Genomic DNA, 18,638 nt, shown 5'->3' with positions numbered 1-18,638 from the left:
GTTCAGTCAATAACGACCATGACTTTTGTCTTTTTGACCGAAGGCACCTGACGGTTGATGACCTGTGTGTGCTGGCGGATCTCGTCTTCGAAATCATCTTCCAGGTCAACAACCCGACCTCGTTTCTTGCCGTCATGTTTGTTGTGGCCAGATTCTCTTGGCTTGGCCGCCCAGACTGGCAATGTAGGTGCCATGAAACGCTGTAATCGACCACCGAACGCATTATCAAGACTGGGCTCCACATCCTCGCTCTCATCCTCGTTCGCATTCGCTGCATCCAGAATACGGTATTGCTTACGGAGCGCCTTGACATCGTGTTCCTGGTTGAACCTAGAAACATCCAGCCCGTTGATAGTGCGCAGACCCAATGCCTCGGCCCGATCATCACCCCAGTACCAGGTAGCATCGGCAGTTTGTGAGATGCGTTCGTTATCTTTTCGCGAAAATGCACGCGCATCAATCAAAGCCCGTCGACCAAGGTCGAGGCTAAGTGTTACAATATCGTCAGAATCGTATCCGAGAAGTTGTGCCATGGCATTGCGCTCGTGCAAGCGGCCGGCGACACGAGCGTAGGGGATGGCGAGCTCCTTGTCCGGCGGATGAAGAGGATAGAAATCTCCATAGTCTTGGGCTGCTCTAGGGATCGGAGCATCAGAAACCCATCGTTTGTCTGACCTAGAAGCATCGCTCGTGTAGGCGCAACCATATAACCAGATTGCCGAGTTGAAGGGCCGTCCTTCATCGTAGTCGTTGGTCGAGGCCTTGTCCAAATTCGACCATTTTAGCCTGATAGACTTGATGCTCATGATGTCGGTGCACACAGCCTGATCGGACTTGGTTGGAAGAAGACGGACGGTGTCACCAACAGCCAGTATTTCTGAGCCGACAAAGATGCCATGGCAGTATATCGTCGCCTCTGGCCATGTTCCTCGAAAGCGATGCTTTCCCACAAGTGAGAGGGTTGAGGTCAAAGCTAGAGCATTCTTGATGCTTGGGTGCCAAAGGTCTTGATCTACATGATTGAGAAGCTCTTTCCAAAGAAAGAAAGGACGGCTTTGGCGCAATGAGATGTACTTGTACCGCTTCGAAAGCGATTTATCAGGGTTGTTTGGGTGGGGAATGAGTTCTACTCTCATGTCCGAGCACGACCCGTTGGAATTCTTGGTTGAGTCTAAGAGGTCAGTGGTCGGCGTTTGGGCCACCTCTGTTACTAGACCAGCCTCCCAGCGTGGGACGTCAAGAAACTCATCCGTCTGCTCATCATACAAGCACAACTCGTTGGTAATGTCATGTCTTGTGACAGCGACTCCATCAGCCAGATGGCGGATGAACATGATAATATCTCCATTACGAGGAATCCATTGGTCTTGTGATCTGAGGGTTTGCAGTAGCTTCGGGATGCTCTCCTGTTCCGCTCGCCAATCAGGACTCAAAGGCTCTTGGATGGGCTGATCAATGCATTTGTGGCTTCGGAGCTTTTCAACTAGGTTCCGATAGATGTCGGGCGTACCATTCTGATCTGTTCTGGTCATATCGAGGCCAGGGCTTAGCTTTTTGGGCCTTCCTTGAGCTGCAGGTTGCGAGATTATAACCAGGGGTGGGACCGGAGTTGCCTGGACGCGGTGGGCGCTGTTGGGTCGACTCGAAAAAGATGCAGAAGCTGAAACATTGGATGAGCTAGCAGAACTTCTGGGGCGGGAGCTGTTGGACATAGCGCGGGGAGGGCCGCGACAAACAGTACAGGGACATCCTATGCTGTTGCCGCCATTGTTCATGAGATATCCGAAGTGGGGAAAGAACCGGTTTGGAGAATCAAATTTCTTGTGGCTGGGGTGTCCAAACAGATACTTGTCGAAGCATTTGGGATCTGAGGGCCGTGGCCTCTGCCACATGGTATAGCCTGTGGGGAGAGCTTCGAGAATGTAATGCACTCCCGACTGGGCGCTTCCACACTGCTCCATCCATAATTGACCGATTTTCTCAAGGTATAATGTGGGAGGGTTAATTTGGGTGTGCGTGCCTGGGGCTGGAACGTGCAGCGGATCGCCGTCGGAACAACCAGGCTGGAGTCGTACGACGACTCGGCCAGGAGTCATGATTGTGGCAGTCTCAAGTTGATGGACAGGATTCACAGTACTTTGTAGCTGTCGGGGGGGCTGACTTCTGGCTGTGAGGTGAGAAATTGCGGGGGTGGAAAAGTTTAGCGGGGTGTTGGTGAAGTCAGCAGGATGTGAAGGCAGGAAGGTGCGTCAAATGCAAACGTTATGAGCAGCTAGCAAGTACGTCTACGAGAGTCAGCAAAAGGGCACAGAGACACAGCACGCGGCGTGAGTGAGCAGCAATGAATGGCGTCTTCAAAGCGTGTACTAGATATCACTGACAGTGGCCCGTTATGGTGGCAACATGCAAAAGACGCGTGGTGTTGGTGAGGGTGAAGGTCAGAGTTGCATGTCTTGGCAGCCCCACCGGCAGGCGTGTTCCTTGCTCACATGCAGGAACGCGAGATTTAGCGAGTCGTGCTACTCACTGACTTACTCTCTCTGCTCCGCTCCCCCTTTTTGGCTCAGTCACTGCCGAACCACAACAACAAACATTCTAGCCGCCGACCGAGCACACTCAGTATGTGATATCCACGAGCAGCTGCGTGTTCCGCTGTGACAGCTGCGCGTCTGGGCCGCGGAAGGCTGGGTGGCTGTTGGTCCTCACGTTCAGGCCGACCGCTGTCACTAACCCTCAATATACTTAGAGTTACCTGTGATGCGCAACCACCCGTTCCCGAGACAGAGCCGTGCAGTTCCACTAGAGTCCATCCCCCGTCATTGAACACGCCATGACCTGAGGCTCTAACCACACATGGCCGCCGTCGATACTGCAACGGTCCTTAGTGCGTGATGGAGTGCAGGGCTCATCTGTTTCGAGTCCTTTCGCGGTCAAGTCCACTATTGTTAGCCCGGTTAAGCTTTCGACGGAATCCACCTTCTAGCCGAGACAACGCCCTTCTCCCATGCCCAAGCATCTCCTGGCTCACTTCTACCCACCTCTCTTCACCCGCCTTGCTTGCCATCCGCAAACCTATGCCCCCGGTGTATAGAGCGATACATAGTGGCAAGGAAGTCCAAGGGGCAGCCATCGCTCTAACCAGCCGGTCCGCCCGTTAATCTCACCTCGACCAAAAGCCCGGCCTTCGGATCCCTCGCCATAACCTTCCTACACACGTATCCGCCATTCCGATGCGATGAATTTCTTCCGCTCCAGTCGCGCAAACTCACACTTCCCCATTGACGATGGCCGGCCAGCAAAGCGCATCTCAACTCCCGCTGGCCAGCGACTCTCCGTCATCCTCGACAACAAGCTCACAAAGTCACCCGCCAACACAGCCAAAATCAATGTCACCACCGAGAGCACATTTTGCAACGACCCATCGCATCAGCACGTAGGCCCCGTGCTGCATGTTCACAAGAATGAGAGGAAGAAGGGGGGTGTCTTTTCCGCCTTGACTGGCGGCAGATTAAGCACGCCCAATGAGGATCGATCCAACAATGGGAGCAACCTCAGTGTTAGTGTTTGGAGCGACAGGGAGGATGAGAAGTTTGGTCATGTAAGACAGAGACGGAGGGGCATATTTGCCTGGGGACGGAAGAAGCTGGCTTTGGTCGTTGCTATCTTGATAGTGCTGATCGTGGCTTTGGCCGTTGGCTTATCAGTGGGCTTGAAGAAGCACTCTGGGTCAGTCACCCGTAGTTCACCATTAAAAAGCAACACGCACTAACGCATGACACAGTAGCCCACCCCAAGATACAGCAAACGGTTCTCAATCGGCAGGCAGCGCATCCGGTACCAACAATCACAACCAAGACAACGGCGCCGATTCCCCGACCGGAACCGACAAACCTCCTGCCCCATCTCCTGCAGCCCCACGACCCTCTGTTCCTCCCAACTTTCCTGTCGGCGCTTACTCGCTTGCGGTCTTCCTCGATACTGTCACACCAGAGTGCACCGCTAACCAAAACACCTGGACATGCGCCCCAAATACAGACTACTATGCGGATCCGCAGAAGGCTCTTACCGTTCTCAATTGGGAAATCGCCGGTTCTTCGGGATCGTACAAAATCTCATCCAAAGGGCATGATGATACATTTGATACGACCTTCCAGAATGAGAACCTTGAGCTGTTGGATCCAGGACAAGAGACGGAGCGCTACCGGTTCCAGATTTCTCGCTCAAAAACCGTAAACATGACCGGTACTCTTGGCGGCAGCAAGGGTGATTTCGAGTGTGATTACAGCGCAACAAACATACAGGCATTCCTATACACCAAGATGCTCCGCACTTATCCTGATGACACAATCGCTGTCAAGAACACCCCGAACATCCAGTGGCCATTTGGTAAGCGTGATTCATTGTCTGGCTTCTATTTTCACATGCTAACCCCGTATTTAGCTGTGCGCATCGAGCAAGCTGTGGCTGGTGGTGAGGGTGTGCCATCCTGCAAGAGTTCATCAGGTGACAGTGTTGGCCTCAAGGCCCAGGATGCGGGCACGCTATGCTCATGTCTCTACAAGAACTGGACGCCTCAAAAGTAGTCAAAAAGCAATTGCAATTTCTTTGCTCATTATCATCATCATCTAGCGTTTCCTTTGTGTAATGTATATACTCTTAACATAGCATAGCGTAGCAAGCACTTTCCTTCTAAGGGGCGATGGGGGCGCACAAATATCGGGGTCACCAGGTATAGAACGCGTTGTTTTACAGTACAGGTTGATCATCATTTTTTTCTTCTTTACGAGGTAAAGCAGGCGTCTCCTACATGTTGTTTTTCCTATTTCAAAAAAACATATCTCGGTAGTTGAATTCTCTTTGTACGGATAGCACTTGGCGGGGGCGGCATCCTAAATTCCTTTGTTATTCTCCGCAGGACAAGCACAACGCCCATTCCGGCGCAGATTTCAATGGCCTGCCGCATGCGGCCAAACACCGACAGATAAAGCAATCATACAGCACATACACAAGAGCAACAAAATAAAGCGTACGCGCTTTGCCAAAAGAATCGTGCGCATTTTCCGCTCAACTGACATATATCGCTAATCATTTCTACTCTCCCGCGGCCTTCAACCCAATGAGCAGTTTTCTCAACAACATCTGGCCATTTAGCTCGCCAGCCCAACAATCACAAAACACAGCGCACAAGCACAAGGGCATGAGCGACATCCTCAGTGATGATGACCGGGGATCCGGCAGCAGTACACCTTCAAGTGCAAAATACGGTGGATCCAGCACTATGACGATGACAGAGACGGTCGTAATCACTCCTCCATCTTCCGGAACTGGCAAATCACTGACTCGAAAACTTGGCTCTTCGCGTCTGGAACCGGGCACTCCTGAGTCTCGACTCAGAGCAGCAGAGTTGAGAACCAAGGCGAGGCTGTTGATGGAGCAAGCTGAGAAGGTACAGAAAGAAAAAGAACGTGCTGCTCATGAACAGCAAGCTGGTCTCCCTAAGGGTTCCGCGGAGAAGTCTAAAGAAGTGAATGATGCTACAACCACCAGTGTTCCTAAGCAAACTGCATCATCTTCTCTTCCTACCCCTCCCATCACCCAACCAACGCCGCAGACCCATCGTCCCAAAACCAACAAGACGCCCGCATCGACAACTCCACCAGACTGGTCCGCCTTTTCATCGAGCCAAAAGTGGAGCACAGATCCCAATCTCCGTGCCCGCGAACTGGGCTCTAAATCCGCCATCTACGCCGACCTCCACGAGCCCGAATACGCCATGCGCGACGCTGAGATCCGGGATGCACTTACGCACCTTGTTTCTCTGATCCAGGGCTTCAGTCGCGAGTTCTTCACTGGCGAGGTCCGTATCCCCGCGCCTGACGGCATTCTTCCAGCATCATTCTACGAGCAGATGACGCCACAGACGGCCAAGGTGGTTCACTGCGTTGCGAGTGGTGGACCAGCAGGCCAGTGGGGATGGCATGGCTTGTTTCTTAACGAGGAGAAGAGACAGGCACTTGTATGCGGAGTCATCGGCAACGTGCTTGTAGAGCAGGTATTTGAGAACGTGTGTTTCGGGTTCGGCAAGGAAGATAAGGATGCTTTTGCCGCTCTGGAGCGGGAATTGAAAGATGAGGATGGTAAGTTTTTCTCCTTTTTTCCCATTCTATTACATCGAAAAATGATAGCTAACATGCAAAAATAGGCTTCACCCGACACTCCCGTTTCTCCCAGACCCTCCACAACCTCACTCACAACGCCACCACCCTCCCCCCTACCTCCTTCACAGCACACATCCAAATCATCCTCACAGCACTAACCACGCACCTCACCCCCCTCCTCTCCCTCATCCATCCCACCCCACTCTCCACCCTCCCATCCCTCCTTCCCCCCTTACTAATCCTCACCACTCGCGCCGCCCTGCTTTCCCTACACATGCGCCTCGACCCACACACACTCTACCGCTTCACCCCCTCTTTCAAAGAAGACACCTACACCTCCACCCGCATGCAATGCACGAACTTGACGCAGATGCAACAACTATGCCCACACAACCAAACCTCCGTACTTACCCCCACCGAACAAGCCCGGCGCGCCACGCTCTCAAAAGCCGAGCTGCGCCGCAGCAAGGGCGATCAGGCACTCACTCAAATCATCGTGTTCCGCGGCGTTGTCGCGTTTCGGAAGGGGGGCTGGGAAGATGGCAACAGTACCGCGAGGAACGTGGTGTTTGAAAAGGAGGAGTTTGCCGAAGAGGGGTATAGAGAGAGGCTTCTGACGAAGGCGTGGGTGTATTGTCGGTGGGGGAGGGGTATGGCGAAGGGCATGGATGAGGAGATGGGGAGGAAAGTGCATGGGGATGCGTGGAGGGAAGGTGGGTTTGTCGAGTTTACGGGGTTGGAGGGGGTGTGGGATTGGTTGGGGGAGGAGGCGGAGGAGATGAAGAAGGGGAGGGGTGAGGATGAGGAGTAGTAGAAAGATGGTGGTGCTGCGGTGTGGGTAGATGTTGGTTTTTAGTTGGATTTCTGTATGTTGTTTAGTGATACAATGGTAGTAAGGGGGGTTTGATAGTTGAGAAATACTCTGGGGGAAAGGGGGCGAGATGATGGTGGCGATGTTGTGCTAGGTTGTAAGTAACTAAGAGGTGCGAGATATTGAAGGATGGAGTTGAGGTTATATTGTATGAAACCACGCATAGTACGTGTAACTTTGCGACTGTAGATAGCGCTATCGTATCATCCGCAGTATATACTCTTACCAAATGTAGAGTGTTCCTACATGCTATGGCAAGAAAGCCCTAAACCGTAACAAACCCGTTTAAAAAGAAAATCCAAGCCGAAGAAACGCTCCATTCTCAGCACCATTTGCGATCTGTCGTGCCATGGCACCATATTCCACAAACGTCCTCTCAGCCGAAATAGCCTTTAGAACCTGCACCTTTGTGTTCCATCCCCATAGTCTACTCTATACCACGATACTCGCTCGACTTTAGTCTGTGTTGGTCGCTGCCAATAGACAGGGACGTCTTCGGTGCTACATAACGCTGTTCGCCAATTGGCTCCGAGAAACAATGATCATATGTGGCTGTTCCGTGTCTCTTGCGTGGGTGGAAATGTGTCTGGTATGAAAAAGGACGTTGTATATCGTTTGGGTTGTGGATTGGGGCGGGTTTTGCAGAGTTCATGTTTAAGTACGGAATGCTAACAACTTACGTTAATTTATTTTAGCTAACAAGCAATTACTTTAATCCTACATTAATAATGTTGCTTATGAGAAGTTTGTTGACTCTAGTAAAACAATCGAGTAAAGTATAGAGTATGTGAAATCGGTAGGCATCCAAGTCAGGTACGCCAGGATGGAAAAGCGGGATAATAGATTTTATATGAGGAAATGAGACTGGCTTTACACCCTCTTTTACATTAGGTGTAAGTTGAAAATCGAATATATAGTTGCACAAGGTAGTTATTAGTTATATAGAAACGGGCACATCCCTCTCCTTACATACTTTATCTAATCTTGCATATATTTACTGCATACAGTTGTTTCGAGGCTATGATGATATACGTATAATTATCTTGGTGGCTGGCAAACCACTCAGGCTTAGTAAGGGTTTTGTTATGACCTCTAGGAAGGAGGATGAAGGGCGCTATGACGTTAGTAAGCAGCCCCCCGTACTGCACGACAGCGTCAATCCAATCTCTCGATACATCTGTGAACGCAACGAGTGCGTGTAGTTACTTTAATTCATGGCCTGTAAATCTTGAATAAATTTAGCAATACTAGACTTTACCCTTTTTTTCATCATTAGAGAAGCAACGCATATCTGTGTTGTGGCCGATCGTATGCCTTAATGACATGCGTGTGACTAGATGCATCAAATGAGATGCCAAGGCTTACGCTCATGAGCGGGGTAAAACTGCATTGCAGCTATGTTTGAGTTGAAGTAGCATTCGCTGATGATTGTACCTAAAGTGGCCAAGAAGGTGGCTCTTGTGACTCTCAAAGCTGTAAAGACTGCTAACACTAAGATAGCTGCAAGTAAGCACAATCACTCCCAAATAGTATGGTTAACAAAACATTATCAGCACCATTCAAGACTATCCTAGCTCAATACATTCATGCAAAGGGCGCCGTCCACAGTACTCCTGCAGCTTCTACTGCCTCAACATTGCTCAGTCTTGTGACCTTGCCTTTTAGCACCGATGGACCAGTGTCCACTTCGTGTGTGATTCTCTTTCGCTCTCGGTTAGACCTCACTGTACTTGTAGACATCGTAGCTTCTACTATGTCTTGTTCATGATCATTAGTGGTATTGGTAAAGCAAATTTCTCAAAGCAACTAATCTCAGACCACACCCATATTGACTCAAATAACAATCCAATTATACTTCAGTATTAAATCTTTAAAATTCGACTCGTACAGCCAGCGCCGTCTAAAGACTCAAGGGAAGAAACGAAACAAGGAAATAGAAGAAGAAAAAGGCTACATACTACACTCCCCCCTTCTTCTTTCATCATCCGAAGTTCCCCATCCACATGTAGCGTGGGTATCAATATATACATCCGAATCTCATACGCCCCACCGCTTAAAGAAACTAAGAAAAAAGAGCGAAAAAGAAAACCTTAATCCAGTTATATGCGCAACGCCCATCGAAAAGATTCATGCTAACAAACAAACGAAAGCAACAGAAAGAAAAAGGAGGAGAACGAGCGCTATATACTTCCACTACAACATCAACATTCCCTTCCCACAGAAACCTAAGAAAAGACCGTACGTCTACAAATTCTCCAACATATCACTCATCTTCAACCAATCACTAAACTCACTCTCACCCTTCTTCTCCCCATCCTCCATATCAACCCTACTCTCCCTCTTCAACTTCTCATTCACAAGTTGCAAATCAAGAATCGAGTCCTTTCCCGTACTCTTGCGCTGGCCAAGCCCACTATCCGCTCTCGGGGACAAAAGCCGCGTTTGAATCGCTGTTGAGGAAACAGGCATGGCGGGTCTGTCTGGCTGCGAGGGGGAGGGCGAGCGGGGGTTTGTAGAAGAAGAAGTGGCGGCGGCTGCGGCGGCGGAAGCAGAAGCGGACAAGCCTCCAGTAAAGAAATCCGGGCTTTTGAGTATGTTGGGTGTTGAGGGTGATTGCGGGATCGCGCTCATGCCGCCGGTTGAATTGCGTTGTTTGAAGGGGGCGCTGATGCGGAGGCTGAGGAGCGTGTGTTTTTGGCGGGGAGGCGAGGAGGTTGTGGTGTCAGACTCCGAGGGGAAGATGGCGGATTTGTGGCGGGTGAAGAAGAGGGAGGATTTGCGGAATATGGAGGTTGAGCGGGGTTTGCGGAGGGGAGGGGAGGGGACGGAGGAGGCGGTTACGATGGGTTGGGTTTTTTCTTGGGGGATGGGGTGGACTTGGATTTGGGGCTGGGGTTTGGCGGCTGGGGTTTCTCTGGTGATGGGGAGTTCTCTGGCGATGGGAATTTCTTTAGTGGGTTTCGAGGGGTTCTCTTGGTCCTTCTGTTGTTCTTTTTGGATGCGCTGCTTGAGTTGCTGTTCGGAGATCTGCTTGGCTTTGGCTTCGCGGGCTGCTTTTTCTTCCTCTTGCCTTGCATCGGGTTTAGGCTTCTCTGTCTTTACTTCAGTCGGCTTCACTTCAGCTGGCTTCACTGTCACCTCTGTCATTACCAGCCCCCTCCTTTCAGCACCCTTGAGCATATCTTGAATCTTGTCCTTCTCTTTCTCGTCGAGACCTTCAGGCACACAAGCCAGAGGCGTAAGACCCTTTGCATTCTTATCGCCCAGCTTTGCACCCGCACGTAGTAGAGCCGCAACAACCTTGTCACCGCCACCCCGTGCCGCGGCATGCAAGAGCGTGTTCTTCTCCGAGTCAATGACATCCAACTTGGCACCTCGAGTGAGCAGTGTAGTCACAATCTCCAGATCCCCGGCTTCAGCAGCAAAGAACAGAGGTGTGCGTCCAGCGTCATCAACACACTCCACGTTACCATTCTCCAGCAACAACTCCTCCACAACATCAGCACGACGCGCCTTAACCGCACAATGCAACGGGAAGCGGCCCCTGTAGAAACCAGAAGCAAGCGCCGGTTTCGCATCTCGAGCAAGAAGCAATCTCACAACCTCAATATCGATACCCGGGCATTCCTCCAGGACAAACGTAAGAGGATGAATTGTCAAACGAGGAGGTTCCGTGAATCCTTGCTGAGGACAGGGCCAAGACGTACGCTTTGCATGCCTATTGCTGCTCGCATTGGGATCCGCACCAGCATCCAGCACCACATTCAGAGCCTGAATAAGATACTCTGGTGCCAGTGGGGGCTGCAGCGAGATGTGCCTTAGAATAGCCCACAGCAGGGACTTTCCAAGCGGCGACTTGGGCAGGTTGTTGACGTCTAGACCCATGGAAATCATCATCTCGAGATCGTGGATTGACATCACCGTCATGAACGGCGATACCTCATTCTCTGCGCTCTTGGGCTGCTCCCGCAGGACGACCGTCCGACGGACCCATTCCTGCTGCGCAAACGACTTGTAGATTTGCTTGTTGACTTCCTCCTCCGACTGCAGCATGTGCTTGTTTGGAGTCCACTCTTCAAACTCAAACGTAGCGCCGTTCCTGAGCATTGCGTCGACGAATATCGGCTTGCCCATGGTCGCGGCGTAGTAGAGCGCATCACGTTTCTTGTGGTCTTCGTGGTCGGCAAAGTTCCAGCTCGCTTTCGCGCCCGCCTTTTGCGCCAACAGTGCTTCGATGACGGGGAGACCCTCCTCCGGAAGCGTCTTGACTGCGAGTATGAGCGGCGTGGCGCCAGATCGATCGCGAATGCTTCTGCTCACGCCGCGTTCACAGAAAGCTACGGTAGCAGCAGCGATGTTTTCCCAAGTTGCCGGGGCCTTGGGACAGTTGGCGACAACATGGTGCAGTGCACTGAAGCCGTTCTTGTCCCATGCGTTGACACTCGGTGTGGTAACGAATATCGGTACAATCAACCACTGATGGTTCTTGACGGCGAGAAGAAGCGGCGTATTCTTGTTGTTGTCAATGGCGGTAGGATCTGCACGAGCTCTCAACAGCAAGCGCACAGTCTTATCCAGACCGTTCGCAGCTGCGAGATGCAGAGGCGTTTGTCCCTGTGCGTTCGTCTTGCGGAAGTTGGAAACCTTGATGAGGGAATCCAGCACGGGCTCGTTCTCCTTCTTGCACTGTGTTGTCGCAAACAACAATGGCGTCAGTCCTCTGGCGTTGAATTGTTGGGGGTTCGCCTTGTTCTTTAGCAGCATGTCAATGCACATCTTGCTGTGCGTCGCAACATGAAGCGCAGTGTTGCCCTCGCTGTCTTGTGCATTGACCTCAACACCTGCATCGATGAGCATCTGCGCAATCTTCATGTGACTGAAGGACGGCGACACGGCGTGATGAAGTAGCGTCTTTCCATCGGGGTAGGTAACCTTGGCATCGGCACCCTCCTCGATCAAAGCCTCAGTGATGGTTTGGATGTTGTCCTTCTCTTTTGTCAACGGGCATTCGAAAGCAGCCTGGAGCACACTCATTCCCTTCTCATCGCGGACCGAAAGATCGGGGTTGCGCTTGAGGATGGCCTTGACGACTGGTGCTCCTGCACATGACAAAGCCACAAAAATCGGTTGCAATCCTCGAACAGTCTTGCGGTCTGGATCGGAGCCCTTTTCCAGGAACATCTCAACCAACAGCACGTCGTTCCTCTTGATAGCTTCCACAAGGACATTTGACTCGGGGTCACAGGCTGCAGCGAAGATGTCGGCAATGAGGTCGTTGCCGATAGAGAAGCGACCCTGTGTCTTTTGCACATGCTTCAACAGCATTTCCTTCTCTTTTGCGAGCTCGTTTCGTTTGGTGTTTGCTGTATTGATAATGGCGACGGCTCCGTTGATGTTGTTGGCTTTCAAAGCTGCTTCAGCTGGTGTCTGGGCATTGACGTTCAGTGTGTTGTAGCTGGCGCCATGCTGGAGTAAGCTCATGACTATTGCCAGTGATCCCGACTTTGCTGCTGCATAGTGAAGAGGTGTTTCGCCCGTCGTGTGCGTCTTGAGTTCCAGGTTGGGTCCATGTGATAGAAGCAGGTCCATGAGATCGACGCGGCCATTCTTGACTGCAATGTGCAGTGCAGTCTCTCCTCCCTCTCTAGTCGTAGCATTGATGTCCGCGCCCGCACCGAGGAGAATCTTTACAATCTCAACATATCCATTTGCAACAGCAATGCACAGTGGTGGTTGCCCAATATCAGTGACGTCGTCCGGCGACGCGCCAGCTCGAAGAAAGTGCGAGAGGGCAGCCTCGCGCTGATGATACACCGAGTAGAAAATGGGCGTCCACTCCTTGGATGGTCTGAAATCCCCCAGCTTCTCCGGTGTCTCTCCAGACTTTCCAAATCTACATCTCAAAACCTCGACTGATGTTTGCAACGCCGAGCCCTTGCGTCTCAGTGTAGACGGGCCCTTGGTGCTCTTCTCAATGTCCATGTCAATTTGACGCAACATTGAAGGTTCCGAGTCACTCGACTCGCCCGAGTAGACACCGGTACTGCGTGAATTAGTCGACATGTTTCCGAGTAGACATAAGGGGGGGGGGGGGTCCTAAGGAGTGGGACCAGTGGGAGTCGGAGGGGGAGCTGGTAGGGATTGGAAGGGGAATGGGCATACAATATAGTCTAGGAAGCGGAAGAAGCGGGGTGGCAGAAGCAGAGAAAGGCACGCTTGCATCAGCCGCAAGCAAAAGTCACCCTCAGCTTGACGGGAGATTGACATGTACATACGTTTCACCGGCGTCTCCTCTCGGCCGCCCGATCGGGACAGCAGAACTGAGTGGCGCTACACACGAATCAAGAGCATTCTCGTGCCCCGACCAGGCTGCCCACCAGCAAGTGGTGCGACCGACTTACCAATCCCAACTCACTTTTTTGTGCCTCAAGCTAATTGCGCTCTAGTCGCTGGCCGAAAGCGGCGTCGCTGCCAGCGCAGTTCGATAGCGCACGACTCGCTGCCCCGTTCGCGAATGGGACGTCGACACCTCTCGCCACAAAGTACCCCCTGCGTCACTATTTCGCCAATCCGCCCCAGAAGAAACTTGATTAAGCACTTGTATACAAAACATGGCCGGCGAGCGAGCTCCCCCCGCTCGCAAGAAAAAAGAAAAAGAAAAGAAGACGTGATGTACAACTGTTATGGCGGCACAGCGGAGCGCTCCTTGCATCTTCACAACGCGCCTGTAGTAGCGTCTTTGCAAAAAAAAGGTTCATCAACATAATTCCCCTTCTTCGTCGTCGTCCTCCAGACCATCTCCTGGCTCTTCCCGAAACCCACTCCATGACCATGTCCACCTGCGAACCTAACCTCGTACCAAGAAAGAAACAAGCAAAAAAGGGCATGGGGAGGAGAAAACAAACATCAAAGAAAAAAAACGCGGGTTCGGATGTGCCACCCCCACCCTCAAGTGATCATCACGCCCTGAACACTTTCATGTGCATCCTACATTACTTTCCCCAACCTTCTTGTCAAAAAAAAGACGCACATTACGCAAGAATTCCATTTTATTCAGAAAAGAAGCCCATGCTGCGCTTTGGGAAACACGGCGTGCCGATCTCCCGAGGGACTCAAAAGCTAATCACTTTAACTTGGGAACAACAAAACAGGGCGATCCTTCATCATGGGGAGCATGACCCCACGTGTTGTTGTTTTTCCCTCTCTAATATGTGAGAGTTGGGAACTTAGTCAGAGGTCCCCGAGGAGGAGGAGAAGAAGAAGAAGAAGAAGGAGTTTGTTAGGGAAGGTTAGCAAGGTGTGAAGGGAGAGGGAGAGAGAGCCCAGAAGGGCGTCAAAGGTCAGCCACATCTAGTCAGGGGCATATACCCTATGGCGTGCCAAGCTCGATGGCGCTACGAGCTACCCAAAGCCAATATTTCCCACCACCATCATTGCGTCTTCCGTTGGGGTGTGAGGGCTTGTCCCCTCTTTCTTTCTTTTTTTTACCATCAGATCTGCCGTCCGCCAAAATAGACTAATTTGCTTTCTTTTTTTCTTTCTCCGTGCGTGTCTCACATAGGAAGAATGAGGATGCGGAGCGGGTAAGGATTAGAGAGGTTCGAGCACCCGTCTTTGTTTTCTTTTCTCTCAGTGCATGGGGGGCATTGTTCTTCTCTTTTCTTATTTCCTTCTTCTGTTCTTCTTCTGTTCTTCTTTCGAGATCAGATCGATAGTCGGTGGGGGTCGGGGGTCGGGGGCTGGGGCGAAAATCGCGGGGAGAACGAGCTCGTTGCTTAGTCTTTGCTTCGGTTATGTGAAATCGTTCGGGCTGCTCTGCTTCCGTGATCACAATTCCCAAGGTTTCATGTAATTCAATGATGGACCTCAACATGGGTACTTATACATGGAAAGTTTACCGGGCAATTACCGCGGTTCTCCCATATTTGTCTGTGGTCCATAGATATCAACAAGTTTCTGTACAACTTGCCGTTCACTGAATGACGCGCCGGTATGACGGCAGCGTGTTTTCCTCTCTACCGGGTGGAGGGGGGCGAATAGAGAGATCGGCCAAGATATAGTGTGGTCTGGATAAATATAGACTCGATCAGCCTCACAAAAAGTATTGCACTGATAAAGATGGCTAATCAAGATACTTAGAGCGGCGAGAACGACCGTACTTTTTTTGTTTCATGGATTGGGGCAGTCCTAAAGGAACGTGCCGCATTTAGCGATATTGGGCAAAAAAACGAGTGTAATAGTAACGCGATTAAACTTCGCGTACCGGGAAACTAGACCACCTATTTCAATTTGTATCCGCCCTCCTCTCTGTCTCTCCAACTCCTCTTATTCGATAACAATTTAGTCCTCCACAACACCAGGGAATCATGCACGCCATAGTGCGTAGTTTAGTAGGTCGCTTGCTAGAATTGCTGCACATTCAGCTGTCTTTCTAGTAAGTGCACTAGGGGTAGGTAATCTCTTAAAATTTCACCCCCAGCTTCCAGCCCACCTGCAAAGCTCGACTCCACACGAAGCAGAGCGAAGCCATAATGTAACAGACCGCAGTCCAGATCACAACGCCCCAGTAGTGTCCGCCAGTAGTCTGGATGATTGCTCCCGCAATGGGTATGCCGGTGAGGGTGCTGAAGCTCACGACAGTATAGCAGGTAGCGTAATACCGCCCGTAGACATTCGTATCGCAGAGCTGGCCCACGCATACTGGTGTCAAAGAGATGTTGGAACCAGAGGCAAATCCGAATAAGACAGCATAGACGATTGACAGACCTTTGATGGCCGCAGCTGCAGATTCAGTAGTGGGCGTAAGGAGCGATGCTGGGAGCCAGAATACCAACGATGTGGCAGAGCAAACTGCCAATGCAGCAATCATGCTGTTAAATCGGCCCAACTTGTCGGCCAGCAAGCCCGGAAGCCAGCGACCAATGCAGCTTCCTGCGTTGAAAATGGCGGCCAGCTGATACGAAAAGGACGGGCTGAACGCACCAGTACTCACCGCAAAGGTGGTGAGGTACGTGATTGGAATGAAGAGCGCCCATTCCATCATGAAGATGCCTACGGTGAGAAGGAAGTAGCTCCTGTGGCTGAAGATTCTAAAATCGGGCCACACCGACTGACCAGGCTTTGGCGGCAGTCGCGAGCGGATGAGGATGCAGGCACCGATACAGCAGAAGAGCATGATGAAAGCAACGATGCGAGTAGCCCATGGGAACCCCACTGTAGGTAGCAGCCTCTCCAAAGCTAGTGGAAAGATGACACCACCCAGTGACCCTCCAGCTGCAGCAATACCAGTTGCATTGCCTCGCTTCTGAAGAAAGAAGTGACTGATTGCTGCAAAAGCAGGAGTAAAGATCAGCGACGTGCCCAGGCCCCCAAGGACACCAAAGACTAGGAAGAAGTGCCAGTACAAGGTGCATATGCCGAGGAGAAAGTTTGACAGACACAGCAAGATGCTGCCAGCTAGCACTAGGAGCCGCGGACCATGGGCGTCAAAAATGGGGCCGATCTGCAGTCCACAGAAGAAGGACAGAAACACGTAAATGCTGAAGATCCACGAAATGGTCGACTCGCTGTAGTCTTGCAGGTAGTGCTCTGCAATGTAGGCATGGTAGATGCCGACCGTGTTCATCATACCCAACGAGGCAATGAGGCCTAGAAAGGATCCGAGGACAACGGACCAGGCGCCTAGGCCGCCTTCTGGGTAAGTCACCTCAGTATGAGCAGTTGAGGTGATGGATCGGGTTTCCTCATCACGAGGCTGGCGAGGCTTTTCATATCCAGTTGCAGTGCTGTTTGGGTGACTCTCCTTGGAGATGGCTGATGCCGGGGCATTGGCGGTTTGAGTTGGGGCACTTGGGCATGGTGATAGCGTGTCCAAAGGCGGAATGGTGAACTCTGCTTGAGGATAGGTGTTGACTCGAGCTAGAGGGTTGAGCGGGCTGATTGATCCTGGCGTGCTGCCTTTGGGTTCGCTGCTCATACGCGATGCTGAGGTGATATTGGAACAGGGATGAATGGCGTGTGATGAGAATGTGCGCAATGCACGTGCGCGTGAATAAGGTTTGAAAAGAGCTCCTGCACAGTCCCCGAGGTGCGTCCACTTGTACCCGTAAGTACCTCCCAGTCGGTAACACGGGCCGTTGATTGAGTCGCAATTATAGTTCTCCAGTCTTTTTGTGTAGAACAAAGAAGAAAGCCCAGAGGTATAAGTAGGACAGGGAAGAGTGGAGGGGATGACGGCTATGACCAAACGACCCACTTGGCGGCTTCGTCTATTTCTCTCGATGCGGTATCGCCCGCTACCGACGAAGGGTTTTCCGCCATGTTCTTACCAACCGGGCCATGATTCGCCGTAGATGCCGAAGACCAAGACTCGACTGGATATTGGCGGTGAGTTGGATTGGCTTGACGTATTCCGGAAATAATCTTTTCGGAGTGAGATGCGGAGTTCAGAGTATCCGGATCGGAGTACTCTAATTTCTTTCTGCACTTCGAAAAGCATTCCAATACGAGTATAAGCATGTGGATCTCAATTATCCTTGCAAAAGTTAAATAATCCCTGGATATCCGTATAGAGTGATGAATGCGCCGTAGACATGACTCCTAACTATTCTCGGCCAAATCCTAGGGCATACCAAGGCCCTTTGCAAAGATTTTTGTCGGGTTCTATGCAGGTACATCTCATGGCGTTTACGAAATTTTAACGTAGTAATCAATCGTCGGGATGGAGTCATGAGTAGCCTTACGAGATAGTAATGAGTAGCATGCAAAACATGTACACCCCGTCACAATTATATTTGGCTCTAATAACATCAACTAAGTTGGGGTGTGGCCTGCCATTCTTTTCTGAGATAATTGATCTTATACGCGGTATAGCAATCAGAGGAAGGAAAAAAAGTCAAGTCATAATAAGTAAAACAGCCGGAAAACAAAAACGCTCTTTAGTAACAAAAAACCGCAGGCCTTTAGCTCTAGAGTACTTATCCTGCCTAATTTACAATCTACACCATATCTCCAATCACTATCTTACCAAACTAATCCCAACACAAGTGAACGCATACTTCATCAGCCATGCCTCTCCTCCTATAACAGCTCACAAACCTCAACCCCTCAGGTACCAAAATCTTTTAACCAGCCCTAAACATAATAATTCGGGATGCTGTGATGAGGCGGGGAAAAAAAAAGGGGCACTCAAAACCTTCATCCTCTGCTTGACATCCATGCTGACATGAGATTTTCTCCAGTCCGCTTCACACCCACCGCACCTTTCTCCCCCCTATATGCTCTTCACGATCTCGCCACCATCATGAAACCCCTTTTCTCCCCCTCCCCCTTACAATAACCCCAACTCATCGCGCGCGCTATCTCTCGCCCTACAAAAACTCCTGTGTAACTGCAAATGGGGTCGTTTGGGAGGGGGCGATAAAGATTGTCTTTGGTTGGAAAAAGTCAAAGGTTGTGTGAGTTCATCCTGCATTTACCACACACACACACTCTCTCTCTCTCTTTCTTCGCCCTTACTAGCGAATTTTTCCTGAGCTGACCCTTGGTAACACGCACTCCTGTGACCCAGTGTTACAAAGAAGGCGACGCTGTTTTTTTAACAACAACAA

The 18,638-nt window shown here is 51.0% G+C and overlaps 6 protein-coding genes across 6 annotated transcripts; 2 read left to right on the top strand and 4 right to left on the bottom strand.

Moving 5' to 3' along the window:
- Window positions 1-2: 2 nt before the first annotated feature.
- Window positions 3-2,096, bottom strand: COCCADRAFT_93167 (uncharacterized protein; the record flags this gene model as incomplete). The annotated part of the gene is made up of 1 exon (XM_007712964.1): window positions 3-2,096. The coding sequence occupies one exon, from the start codon at window positions 2,094-2,096 to the stop codon at window positions 3-5; it is 2,094 nt and encodes a 697-aa protein (XP_007711154.1).
- A 1,139-nt stretch (window positions 2,097-3,235) lies between these two features.
- COCCADRAFT_35831 (uncharacterized protein) lies at window positions 3,236-4,583 on the top strand (the record flags this gene model as incomplete). The annotated part of the gene is made up of 3 exons (XM_007712963.1): window positions 3,236-3,726; window positions 3,782-4,386; window positions 4,441-4,583. 3 exons carry the CDS (start codon window positions 3,236-3,238, stop codon window positions 4,581-4,583), a joined length of 1,239 nt encoding a protein of 412 aa, XP_007711153.1.
- Window positions 4,584-5,428: 845 nt separating this feature from the next.
- Window positions 5,429-6,969, top strand: COCCADRAFT_93168 (uncharacterized protein; the record flags this gene model as incomplete). Its single annotated transcript, XM_007712962.1, has 2 exons — window positions 5,429-6,137; window positions 6,203-6,969. The coding sequence occupies 2 exons, from the start codon at window positions 5,429-5,431 to the stop codon at window positions 6,967-6,969; spliced, it is 1,476 nt and encodes a 491-aa protein (XP_007711152.1).
- A 1,922-nt stretch (window positions 6,970-8,891) lies between these two features.
- COCCADRAFT_93209 (uncharacterized protein) lies at window positions 8,892-9,104 on the bottom strand (the record flags this gene model as incomplete). Its single annotated transcript, XM_007712961.1, has 1 exon — window positions 8,892-9,104. A coding segment is annotated over one exon (213 nt), but the record flags the coding sequence as incomplete, so codon positions are not given.
- A 5,441-nt stretch (window positions 9,105-14,545) lies between these two features.
- Window positions 14,546-14,902, bottom strand: COCCADRAFT_25349 (uncharacterized protein; the record flags this gene model as incomplete). The annotated part of the gene is made up of 1 exon (XM_007712932.1): window positions 14,546-14,902. The coding sequence occupies one exon, from the start codon at window positions 14,900-14,902 to the stop codon at window positions 14,546-14,548; it is 357 nt and encodes a 118-aa protein (XP_007711122.1).
- A 588-nt stretch (window positions 14,903-15,490) lies between these two features.
- Window positions 15,491-17,005, bottom strand: COCCADRAFT_93129 (uncharacterized protein; the record flags this gene model as incomplete). The annotated part of the gene is made up of 1 exon (XM_007712960.1): window positions 15,491-17,005. One exon carries the CDS (start codon window positions 17,003-17,005, stop codon window positions 15,491-15,493), a length of 1,515 nt encoding a protein of 504 aa, XP_007711150.1.
- Window positions 17,006-18,638: the final 1,633 nt, after the last annotated feature.

This window comes from Bipolaris zeicola, assembly GCF_000523435.1.
Source record: "Bipolaris zeicola 26-R-13 unplaced genomic scaffold scaffold_52, whole genome shotgun sequence".
Classification (NCBI taxonomy): Eukaryota; Fungi; Ascomycota; class Dothideomycetes; order Pleosporales; family Pleosporaceae; genus Bipolaris; species Bipolaris zeicola.
This window is presented reverse-complemented; position numbering and strand designations above follow the sequence as displayed.